Raw genomic sequence first — 12,420 nt, forward strand, 5'->3', positions numbered from 1 at the left:
TAGAGCCAACTAAGGAAGTGAGGCTGGATGGGGAGGTGAATCTTTATGACGTGTATACACGAAAATTTGAATTGTGCTTAACTATAGTTTGTCAGTGATAGAAACACAATCTGTTTTGGACTCAGTCAGGTTGTTGGTGTTAGTAACTTATCCTTTTATCTCTGGGGAAGTTTCATTCACTCATTTAGTTCATCCAGAAAGAACTCTGGGCATTTTGAGATAGTGGTGTGTGTGTGAGAATCTATGTGTGTACAGAAATGTGTCTTAGTCCAGATGACAGATCACCTATTTACTGTTTAATGATTTTCTGCATCATTCCCATTTTCAGGAACAGCCTGTTACTATTTCAGATGCTCTGGTGTTTTCTACTCCTTAGTCAAAGAGTCAAGTCTCTCTTTAATCTGTTTTTGTACTGTTATTCCTAGTCTTTTTTCTTTTTTTGCCGGATATTTCATTATTTATACTTTACCACCTGATTAAATTATAATCTGAACGGGGAAACTGTGAGTTAAAGATTCTTGTCTATTGAATAGCTTCTCATTTTTCCAGTCATAAGAAGAGGGCTCTGTTGTTACACTGTCATATCTTATTGCTGTATTTTCCTTCTAGTAATAAGATTAAATGATAAATTTAATTCTAGAGTTTAGTTATGTCAGCTACTTGGATAGTACTTTGGCTATTACTGAATAAAACGTATTTAGTGAATACAAGCCTTGAGAAGAGAAGGCTCCAGGGACATCTCCTCGTCTCTTCTAGTGCCTAAAGAGGGCTCTCAAAACAGCTGGAGAGGGACTTTTCACAAGGGCATGGAGTGATAGGACAGGAGGGAATGGCTTTAAGCTGAAGGCAGGTAGATTTAGATTGGATATTAGAAAGAAATTCTTCCCTGTGAGTGTGGTGAGGCCCTGGCACAGGTTGCCCAGAGAAGCTGTGGCTGCCCCTGGATCCCTGGAAGTGTCCAAGGCCAGGTTGGACGGGGCTTGGAGCAACCTGGGCTAGTGGAAGGTGTCCCTGCCCATGGCAGGGGGGTTGGAAGGAGATGAGCTTTAAGGTCCCTTCCAACCAAACCATTCTGTGATTCTGTGATGATTAAATTGCATTCTGTGAAGCTTATGAAACCAGTGATTTTAAATTATGTTCCTTGGAAATCCAGCTGCTATTATTGCTACAGGCTCTAATGCTGAAAACCATCACACTTGATCCTCTCCTTCAATTTAAATTATATAATAATTTCCACTAGTAATTGTATGTGTGAAGGTCCATAAAACAGGTTAGGGATTGAAAAAGGTGACTCTGTCTTTACAGTACAGTGTGTGTGGTACCTTTTTATTAGTTTGCACTCATATGACATCACTTTGCTTTGGCTGAGTAATCTGCATTTCTGTGCCCCCAGTCATAATAATGTGTGGACAGTGCACCAGCCTCATAAACAGGCACAACTGAACTGATGCACAGGTTATATCACTGAGCAGGAGCCACATCAAGCGTCACAAATCCCTTAATGTCTGAAAAATGGATGCAAACCAAGTCCACCTGAAGCTGCCTGGTGCCACTCCTGTAGGGAATGATTTCAAACTGGACTGTGGAACTCTCCATGGGGGCCATTCTTGCCACACTAAAAGAGAGAATGCATTTGTAATGTCAAGCAGCTGAAAATTCCTTGCTGTGTATTCTTCAGATCCCCAAATCTAAGACAGTCTGACATTACCCCCTGAGCATCCTGTAATTCAAAGCTTGGTGAAAGAGGTGTAAAAAACTCCAGCTGGTATGTGGAGAGTACTGACATGATAGTATTTTGTACAAGGTTGGTGCCAACAAAAGTCATGAGCTTGACAAAATAATTTTAAAAACCCACTAGTATTCCAGATTTCCCCCCAAAGTGAATGAGTTTTCAGCCAGCAGCATTTACCTGATTCTGAGTTGCTCTTTGAGCAGGCCACTACCTTCAGCTCTCAGTACACAGTCTGTCACCTCATCAGACAGTGGGTTGGTAAATGTGACCTCCACATCAACAGCCTGGTGTACCACTGTTGGACCAAGGACCTACAGAGGGAAAACATCTTGCTCAGCCACAGCGTTATTCTCACCCATTTCTTGTGCTTTTCTCTTTTCATTCCCACTTCAAACCATTTACCCTCTTAGGATTTCCTGGACAGGAAGAGGCCAGGAATTTATACATTGGCATCAGAGTTCAGCCTTGAATGAGCCACCCACTGTGGCTGAGAAAGAACAAACTACTGTAGAATCTACCATTTAATCCTAACATTTTAACTAGGGCAGTGTATGGTGTTATGTACAGCACAATATATGACACTTGTCAGTGAGAACAGAATGAGAATACAACAATTAACTTGGCATATATGGGTGACTACTGGAGGCAGCTTATGTTAAATTAGCTTTAGTTAGGCTAAATGGAAGTTTAGGATTAGAGAACATGGAAGGTGTGAATTGTGCTGTCTCAGGCAAAAAAAAAAAAAGCAAATTAGCAAGTAAACATATTCATTACCTTATTTTGACTGAGATAAAGTGGAATTGTCATATCTGGTTGTCTTTGTAGATAATGTAGTAGTATTTAACATAATGGAGAAGTCCTCTACCCCAATTGCATTTCTCTATTACTGTCTGTATGTTTATAGAGAAGTTTCAATCAGCAGAAACAAATGCCTCAAATCTTACTCACTGAATTGAAGTAATTTAATCCTGGTGCCTGCCCTGCAGAAGCTGACCCTGTTATTTGCATGGGTCAGCACAGAGACTTTGTACAAAGTCTCACCAGAACCTGGTATTCAGAAACCGCCAGACCTGCAAAAATTCACACATTTTGTGTTGCCTTGCTTTTCTTGTTCCTTACTGACATGGTGGTTTGGGGTGGCTAATCCAGTCTGGAGGCTCTGAAAGACTCTGCAAAGGACCATATTCCCCCTTGTGTTGTTTACAGTAAGATGGGCAGACAGCATTTGATCCCATGTGTGATAACAGCACATGAGTGTGCTGTCCAAAACCAGTTAAACTCGTTTATATGGATATGATGGGCCATGCAAATCCAGGACTGTCCCTAGGCAAACATAGTGCAGGGTCTTTCCTGCAGACTAAGAACTGCTTTTTATTCATTGTACAACATTTGCCAGAGGTCAATCTTAAGTGGAAAGAAAAAAAAAAGCCTGCAGTGCTGTTTAATCATTTGGGAAGATGTTGCAGAGGGTGGAAAGTGCCTCTTTTCCTGATTCAGTGAAAGAACTTCCTTGAATATTAGTAATAAAAAGCCTCACAGCCCCAGGCATTATCAGCTGGTCAGTGAGGATGTCTTTGGTAAAAATCAGTCTTCCTAAATAAACTGGAAGAGATTGATCAGACTCCCTTAACAAGAGGGGAGGACTAAATACAGCCTAGATTTCTCTGTCCCTCTCTGTCCTGTCTCTCTGTAGATAAGCTTGCCTTGTAACTCTTGTAACACTGAGACTTTTATCAGTGCTTTAACAAGCACTGGCAAGAATACCATAGCTATGCCATGGAAAGGTTTGCTTTTCCTTAGTGTACTTCATTTCACTTCTGTCATATGGCCCATTACCAGAGAAACAAGATCCAATCATCTTGATTTCACTTCCCACACTCCTTCCCGTGAGAAGTGGGAATTCTAGTTGCTTTTTCTCAACATGTCTCTCAAGGGTGACAGAGGGGACTTGTTTTTACCTTGATGGTGAGAAAAGGATCCTGAAGGACAATGTCCTTCTCAATCAGAAGAGAGGCTCCCTTTTTGATTTGGCACACAGCAGTCACCAGGATCTTCCTGTCGTCCATCAGAGAGTTTTTGTACTGGGAGTAGGGGATCCCGAATGAAAACTCTTTCACTGGAATGGAAATGGAAACAAAATTTCCCTCTCTTCCTTTTTCTAAGTCCCTGCTATCTGTGAGGTACCTGTATTTTAAGGAGCATGTACACCATCACCCTGGGGCTGCACATTTGTGGGTGTTGACACCCACAGACAGGAATGATGCTCATAAGTGACTTCTACTTACATTCACATAAAACAGTGAATTATCAGGTACAGTTTGGTAGCTGGACAGATCTGAGGGTGGGTATATGTGGGTAGCTCCCTAGTGTCCATTGTTTGTCTCTTAGTTGTTCTTCCTTAGCAAAAAAGGTCATAATGTAGCACCAACAGTGGCTCTGCTTGGTCAGACAAAAGGTCACTTTGCTCAGTATCTTTTCTGACAGTGCCCAAAAGCAAATGGGGAAATATGAATGTTTCTCTTCCCCTGAATAGCCTTGACCTCCAACTGATTGCAGGTCATACACTTCTTGAGCCATTTTTTATTTCCATGTGATTTGACCACAAACCAAAACTATGTCTTGTCCTGTAATAAAAGGTGTAATAAAATTAAAATTACCTTCTTCTGATCCGAGTTTAATAGACCTGTACAGCTCTAAAATCTCTGCCTTTGGTCTTCTTGTGTAGAGAACGGCTGAAGCCTTCAATTTAACTTTTATGGTCTTGAAATCTGAGATCAGGTTTCTGAGTGACAATGTAAGGAGGATGTCCTGCCCAATCACGGGAGATGCGTCGAGGATCAGCTTCCCTGAGATACTGGGGGTTTGTGCCCTTGAAAATCGCCTTTTAGGTTTTCTAATTTTGGGCTTTTTTCCGGTTCTTCTCACACCAAGCAGCTTCAGTGCTTTTTTGTACACCTGCCTTTCTTTTGAGGATCCTGCTTGGAAAGATAACATGGTCAGAGATCTTGTGTGTGCTGGGTACAGTGCAGTGGAGCCAGGATTGATCTCAGAAATTTAGGAAGGCTGAGAAGGGCAAAGATACTCAAGAGGAGAAAGTGAGATCTAACACAGCTACTTTGCTCTAGAAGAAGTAAAGAAATTAAGTCAGTGCTCAGTCCAACAAAGGCCTAAATTCTTTTCACTTCTGATCATCAGTGACAAGACAACTGTAACAAAGAATTTACCTTCTGGATATTTGTAATTAGCAGTGACATCCACACGGGAGTTGGTGCCCACTGCTTTGGTGCTGATACATTTCCCAATCTTCCTGGTGTTGGAATAAATCCTCTCCTTTCTTTTCTTGCTGTGGCGAATCCAAGTGACACAGTCAGCATTCACTGCTGCAAACACAAATGGGCTGTCATAATCCAGGTTCACATCCCCTTCTTTGATGGCTCTGATGGAGGCAGGACCACACTGATAGATGCCTGTATTGGAGAGGGAGAAGTTAAACAACTGCCTCTTGCAAAAGAACATAAATCCTCATGCTGGCAGTCACTCCAAAGATGCATTTGGGTGAAGTTCACTGTTTGTGTGTCTGTGGATTATGGTAACAGAGTGCCCTGAGACTCACATGCCTTTTCTATCAAAAGGTGGGAGGTTGTTAGGGAGAGCTAAAGCTTCTTATGATGTGTGCTGTGTGAAATGTTTCACCCTGCAAAGGCTGCAAGGCTGCCAGCAAAGCTGTCTGGTGAAAGGAGAGGAGAGGGTGTGAGCCAGGTCAGAAATGCAGCCAGACCTAAGGGATGGGAGTCAACAATGCACTGAGAAGATCCAAGAAACTAAATTTGTTAAATTTTGTGTTGGGGAATCAGACTGTGTGGTGTTAGGAGCTGAGACAAGCAAGGGCAGGATAAGTGAACTTCAGATGTGCTGGCTTTTGTGGAGGTAGAGAATCAAAATGAAAAAAAGGAAGAATTGATGTGCTGGTAAGCGATCCAGAGGCTGACAGAAAAGTTGCCTACTGGAGATTGATGTGGATATTGATTTTCTTGTGCAGCAAAAGTAATGCTATATCTACAGGGAATGTATAGAAGAGAGTTGTCCTGAAATTTCAGTGGCAATCTTTCAGAGTAACACTATCTACGGGGAGTTTTTTATGTTTACAACAGTGTTACCTTTGCTTTTTTCCTGGGGTGTTGCATCCAGAACCTGCCATCCATCATAAAAAGAACCAAGATCTCTTCTAGTGAACCAGCTTTCATTCCAGACGTGGAAATTCCTGTAAGGGAGGCAGAATATGGAATACCTGATTAATACAATGCAAAAATAATCCTGAGTGAATGAAAACTGTGGAGAGAGCAGCTGCTGTCTCATTACATGAGTACCTCTTTCCCCTTTTGTGCCTGATTTTTGTGTTCAGATCTCTGAGAAATGTTGGGATGTTATGAAAAAGAAATGTTAAAAGGAAAATAATTCATCACAGATTCAAGAATTCAATTCTGGACATTCCAGAACAAACAGCCAAAGGTCTCCTGTGCACTTTCCTATCTCTTGGTATTTAACTCACAGTTTCTTTCTACTTCATGTCACCATTGTCCCATTCAGCCCAGATGGTGTATTGTGCTTGGTGACTGAGGCACTGATGCTGCAGTACAACACACCCGTGCAGTGTGATAATTTGTGGGCACTTGTCTGTCAAAAGAACAATTTTTAACAGCTCCTCTGAGGTGAAACAGCATCTCCTTTGTTGAATCTTCAAAATCATGAGGTTGACTACTTATTGAATTTCTGAACACTCTGTGGATTCTTTGGTGTGGGGTTTTATAGCACTGGCAGCATGAGGCTGGAGTAGTTTTTCAGGAGCGTGATTCTTTTAATTTGTGGGGAATGTAATGGAAGAAATAATTCAAAAATATGTATATTTACCACACACTGTCTTCAGTCAAGTGCAGGGTCTTTCCAGAAATGTCAATGTACTTATCAATACTCAGATTTATATTGGTGTCATGGGCAGAGTTGAAGTTGGTAATAACACGAGTAGGTATTCCCAAGCATCTCAGTACTGCAATATAGAATATCATAAAAGTTCTGTAAACCTATTTTACACACATTTAAAAAGTATTTTTCTGTTTTTCTTGGCAAAACAGTCTATTGTATGTTTTCAGTGGGGAAACAAACCCCCAGTAATTTTCCTCCAGATATGATACAAATCACACTCATTGTGCACAATTGCTTAGAAGACACTTCCACTCATGGGACATTCTTAGCTGCCATGTCCTTTTAACAAGAGTTAGATTCACCCATTTATTTTAATCTTTGATTCTTCCTCCTGTTCTCTCTCCCATATTCCCTCTATTTGTTCCTCTGTTACTTGCTTCTTTTTCCTCTTACTTTCCGAGATATACCTTTCAATTGCATCATTTTTCCTTTGTACCTTCCCCAAAGAAGCTCTTGTGTCTCAGAGCAGCTCTGAATGGAAACTACTAATAAGAAATGCTTTTCCTGACTTGCAGCTCCTTTTAAAGGTCCTTAGAACTGTGACTTGGTTTTGTGTCAGCAGTAGGTAGGTGAGACACAGCAGTGGAAAATGGGATTGTAAGGAGATGGGCTTAAAAGATCACTGGTATTCTTTGAATCCTAGCTGTGAAACAGGAAATCCTGCTCTTTTCACCAGCCCAGCCTGGCAAACCACTTTGATTTTTGTTTGGGGTGCAGTATTGCAACCTGTGGCTGTTTAAAATAGACCCTTCACACATGGGGAGCGGAGGTTCTTCGCTCTCTTTGCCACAGTTGGAACAACTTCAACAACATTGTCAGAAAGTTAAAACTACAGCAATTCTAGTGAGCTGCCTTCCTGATATCATTCTGGTCTCATCCTTCCTCCCTTCATACCTGTGCAGGTGACTCCTGCAAAGACCCAGCACTGGCCATACCGGACGGGTCTGTACCTCCCCCTGTGCCACTTCCGAAGGATGGTCACACTCCCGCTCCACTGCAGGGGGTTTGTCCCGGAGCGATACTTCCCACTCCACTTCCCTTCCACTACACCCTTCTCGTCGTTGCTGTTGACCTGAAAGAGTCCTTCTCATGAGAGAATCAAAATATTTGCAGAAGAAGAGAGGGAGGGAAACAGGCAGAAGTGACCCTGTGGGTGCCATTGTTCTCATGGGCTGGATGATGGGACACAGCATTTGAACCTTGGAATTTTGTCTGCTCGAGTGCAACCACTGGACCAAACCCAGATCAGATTGTAGAGTCTGATGATTCAAAACTGCCTTGTTTTCAGTTTATATATTCTGTTTACATTTCCTCTGCTTCACCGATGGATTTCACCTCTTTGTATGTCATTATTCTGTGCATTCAGTATTGTTTCAGGTTCTTGGGTGATTTATGTGGAAGGCTTGAGAAGTCAATATTTTCTCTGAATGTGCATTTGTTGCAAGTGTGCATATAGTACTTATAGCTTGCTCAAACTTGTTAGTTGTGGTTGCATATATTTGTGCACATCCATTACAGAGCCCTAAGTGTCACATGGTGGTACAGAAAGCAGTAAGTTCTTATTTATTTGTTTTTTTCCTAAGTATTCATACTTTTAGTAATTTTGTACATCTAAGAGGAGTTATTTACCTCATGTTGAAGCTGAAATTGCTTAAAGTGAGTGCTGTCTAAAGGGCTGAAAAGTATCTCAGCTGTAAAGGAGGAATCTCAGCTAAAGAAAGTGGGAAGGGATGTATTATTTATAAAATGGAAAACTTTTCAGTTGCCTGGTTGTGCATTTATGTGTGTGTGTGCTGTGCAAGTATTTGTTGCAGGAAATGCATAAAGGCCTCACTGAACAAATATCCATTAAATGAAGAATACTGAATTCACACATTAAATGTGGCCATAACACTACTGGTTTTCCAAAATATTTCATGCTTCTCTTGGTATTTGAAAAACTTAGTGAGTGATTTCAGGCTCTCCAAATTAGTGAGAAGATCTAATGGACTGAAAATCTGTTAGAAAAATACATCTGAGATTCACCGTTCCCCAGAAGTTCTTGGAAACATTCCTTCAGTTATGAGCAAACTCTTGGGGAAAAGGTAAATTAAACTTTTGGGCTGTTTTACCTCTTTTGTAGCTATTTTGTTGCAGAATAGTTACCTACACCTATAAAAAATTGAGGCATTCACACTCGGGCATTGGGGTTTTGTTAGTAAGTGCATGTAGAGCTGTAAGTGAGGGATCACTTTACCATAGCACTGATCACCCTGCTCACATAGACAGGGTTGTTTCGGTTGGATACATCAGCAGCTGGATCCTCTCGGTGGTTCAGGCTCCGATCCAGTATAGCCAGAGAGATATCAAGGATATCCTCTTCAAACTGAAATCAAAACAAGGCTAATTTCATAAGTAAACCCCAGGACAAACTCCCCATCTCTTTTCCTTCTCCTGGCACAACAGGATAACGTTGGTAACAGAGGCATTATCTGTATTGTTAAAGGATATAGGGCCAAGAAGAAAACACGAGCACCAGGCTGCTGGCTCTCCATGGGATTTTAAAGGCAAGTGTCTGTGAGAATGGTGTGGGGCCATGGCCACTGGCACCCACAAAGACATTACGTGTCCTGGTGGAACAGACAGGAGCACTCAGCAGGATTCACACCCTCCCACATCCTGTCGTGCCCCCACAGGAACCCTCCTGTTACGAAAGCTTTGCTCCCATGGGCTGCCTGCACCTCGTATCAGCAGATCACCTGAACTGACAGAAACCCACAAACATAATTATTGTGGATTAGGGTCACAGGGAGGCTGTGCTGGGCCCAGAGAATGCCCAAGTGCTCTGCTCTATGGATGTGGCCAGGCAAGGGTGCCCCCTGACCTGTGGGACAGAAAGGAGCTCTGAGATATCCTTTTAGTGCCTGTTACTGAGCATGTAAATACTTATGTAAATATTTACTATGTATTAACTATGTAAATAATTACTAGTTGTAATACATCACTATGTATATTTACTATGTAAATATTTAGATGTACCAGCTTTGCAATGCCTAGTGGCTTTCTTTGCCCTTTACAAGGGTCAAAAAATGAAGTGCAATTTTACCAGTTTGCGTAAAGGGCAAAAGAAAAATAAAATTGTGCTTTGTTTCTTTTATTTCTGTCTTAGCACATGCCAGACAGCAGAAATGATCCTGATGCTGCTGTAATGTATTGATAAGTGAGACATATATCTGTAAGAAAATCTGAAGTGAGGAATACTCAGCAAGGAATACTGAGCTCTTACACCCTGAGATAATTATTGTCTCTCCTGAAGAGCCTATTTACCCACTGTTCTTATTTTGAAAATTCTGGAATAGGTGATGCTGTTTACCTGTCCATAGTTCCAAGCTTCTTGCTGGATATCTTTTTCCAGTCCCTGAAATATGATTCCACTGTCATTCAGGACATACTCCTGTCGCTCCTTCTCGTTAGCCATGTAGACATCATCATCTAAGAGCAGAATGAGACACGATGGCTGCAAGGAAATTATTTTGAAAATCTCACACAGAGGGGAGATCTAGGGAGCAGGTCAGGCTGTCCCTGCATTCAGGCTTAGGACTCCCTGCTACACCTCTCTAATCATTCAGAGTGAATAAAATCAGCATGAAATTCCTTTGAGGGGAACTTCACTAATCTCACTGTGTGTCTTACTGGTAGATGTTGGTTGGTTTACAGCTGAATGCAAGAATCAGAGGGAAAAAAATTCTAGAATAAATATTTGGAATATTTCCTGCCTCTGATCTTTTATCCTACAAGCAAAAGTCTGGGGTCTTTGACAGCTTGAAGCACTGAAGAAGGGGCAAAACCTTGATGCTTGATGTTGAGTAAAAAACTCCAACTTTCTGTAGCTGGGACTGTCAGGTTCAGATTTTACTGTGACCCCCAGAATTCCTGGCTGAGACAATGAGATATTTGAAGGATGTGATGCATCAAAGCATACCTGGACACCAAGGGTTGAAGAGTAGCACAAACTGGCCCAGGACTTTTGAAAAGACCTTGTTCCCAGAGAGGACCTGGAGTTTGAGTTTGTATCGCCCGATGACGGCGCTGGCTGGGCTGAGGATGGTGAAGTTCAGGCAGCCAGGCTCGCTGGGCTCCTGGGCTGCACTCCAGCCACTGGCACCCTCCTCTGAAAGGGTAAATACGACCTTGGTCTGCTGTGATTCTGCTGGAGATGGTCCTGCCAGAGAGAACAGGGACAGCAATTCTGAGTGGCAGCTGTGAGTGTCAAACTTGGGGTCAGGGAAACCCACATCGAAAGGCTGTGGGTTGTCAGATTAAGTGTTTATTCAATGTAAACTCACTCCAGAGGTGAGCACACCCACAATTATTCCAGGTAAGTGAAGGGGCAAGTCTGTTGTCCTGAAAACTTGACAGTTCAAAAATATGTGAGCGGGCTGAGCCACACATTTTAATACACGTGTCATGAAGAGTTAGTAGCTGCCTGGAGGATTTTTTGGAGGAGACTTTTGGCAAGATGCAGGTGGGAGCTCTTATGAATTGGGTCATGTAGGCTGTTCTAGTAATAGGGAACACATGAAGTTAATCAAGGAGATTTTAAAAGGGGTGAAGTAAGGGAGGAGAGGAGATGACTTGAGGATGGTGGTTTGTGAGAGGTAGAGCTGCAGCGTGTTCAGGGACTAGAATGAAGACAAATTGCACTGTTCCAGGTAGGTCCTCGGGAGCAGAGATACAGGCTTGGGTTTAGAATGAGAATGGCACCTACCTTCCTATTAATTATTACCTTTACTCTCTATATTTCTTTAAACTGCAGATCAAACTTAAAAATGGGAACTCCTAAGCCTAAAAGGACAATGAATCCTACATGATACAGGACACAGCTTGATGATTCAGGAATGGACCACACAGATCTGTATTTTGGAGGTGGAATAACTTAGATATGAGGTGAGTGCCATGGGGAAATTACCTGTGCTTGCAATAAAAGTGAAGTTGTCCCAAGATTGCACTGTTGTTTTGATGTTCAGGGAGATGCTGAAGGGCTGCCCTCTCCTGAAGATTGCTTCTGTGCTGCTGTAATCAGAGGTGTGGTGGGCAGCTTTATTTAGTTTGGATTGCCAATTGACTTTTGTTATTTTCAGGGCTAGAAAGACATAAGACATGTTCATTAAAAAAGGTTTTCCTTGAAGCTTGTACACCTTTTCATCGTGTCTAATGTAGTAATTTTATTATACTTATATATAGCTGGTGTTATGTGCTCTAGGAGAAAGGAAAATCCACTATTATTAAAAATTGCAAGAAAGCCAGTGTGGAGGAACAGTTAAAGCATCTTTTCTGTAGGCAACTTTCTGAAAGAGAAAAAACACCCATTCAGAGAATTCATCTTTGAGTTAAAAAAAAAACCAAATCAAAACCTGCTCTATTTAGATAAGACTTTGTTAAAGTTTGAAGTGTCTGTTCTGTTCCCCATGTTCCTGCTCTTGAGAGATCCTGTGGGGATCTCTAGTTCACAGAGAGCTTTATAGATGTACAGAAAGAAGTATTAAAACTCTCATGAGCGAGTGCAAGCCTGACTCTGGAAGCACTGGCTGACAGATGATGACTAGAAGGTTGGTGTCTTCATTGTGGAACTTGTACATTATCTTCTCATGTATCTTGTATCTCAGTTAATTTGCAGTCCTGTTGCCTGAAGCTGGGTGTTATTTCACACTCTGTTGGAAAAAGATAAC

General features: G+C 41.8%; 1 protein-coding gene across 1 annotated transcript; it reads right to left on the reverse strand.

The window, feature by feature from the left end:
* Positions 1-1,461: 1,461 nt before the first annotated feature.
* Positions 1,462-11,853, reverse strand: LOC113972582 (protein-glutamine gamma-glutamyltransferase 6-like). Its single transcript, XM_027693839.1, has 12 exons — positions 11,661-11,853; positions 10,674-10,913; positions 10,065-10,183; positions 8,949-9,077; positions 7,607-7,784; positions 6,641-6,776; positions 5,890-5,993; positions 4,957-5,199; positions 4,390-4,710; positions 3,691-3,848; positions 1,910-2,043; positions 1,462-1,615 (listed from the first exon to the last, which is right to left on the reverse strand). The coding sequence occupies exons 1-12, from the start codon at positions 11,851-11,853 to the stop codon at positions 1,462-1,464; spliced, it is 2,109 nt and encodes a 702-aa protein (XP_027549640.1).
* Between the last annotated feature and the right edge of the window lie 567 nt (positions 11,854-12,420).

Source organism: Neopelma chrysocephalum, unplaced genomic scaffold (genome assembly GCF_003984885.1).
Source record: "Neopelma chrysocephalum unplaced genomic scaffold, ASM398488v2 Primary Assembly neopelma1_94, whole genome shotgun sequence".
In the NCBI taxonomy this organism is placed as follows: Eukaryota; Metazoa; Chordata; class Aves; order Passeriformes; family Pipridae; genus Neopelma; species Neopelma chrysocephalum.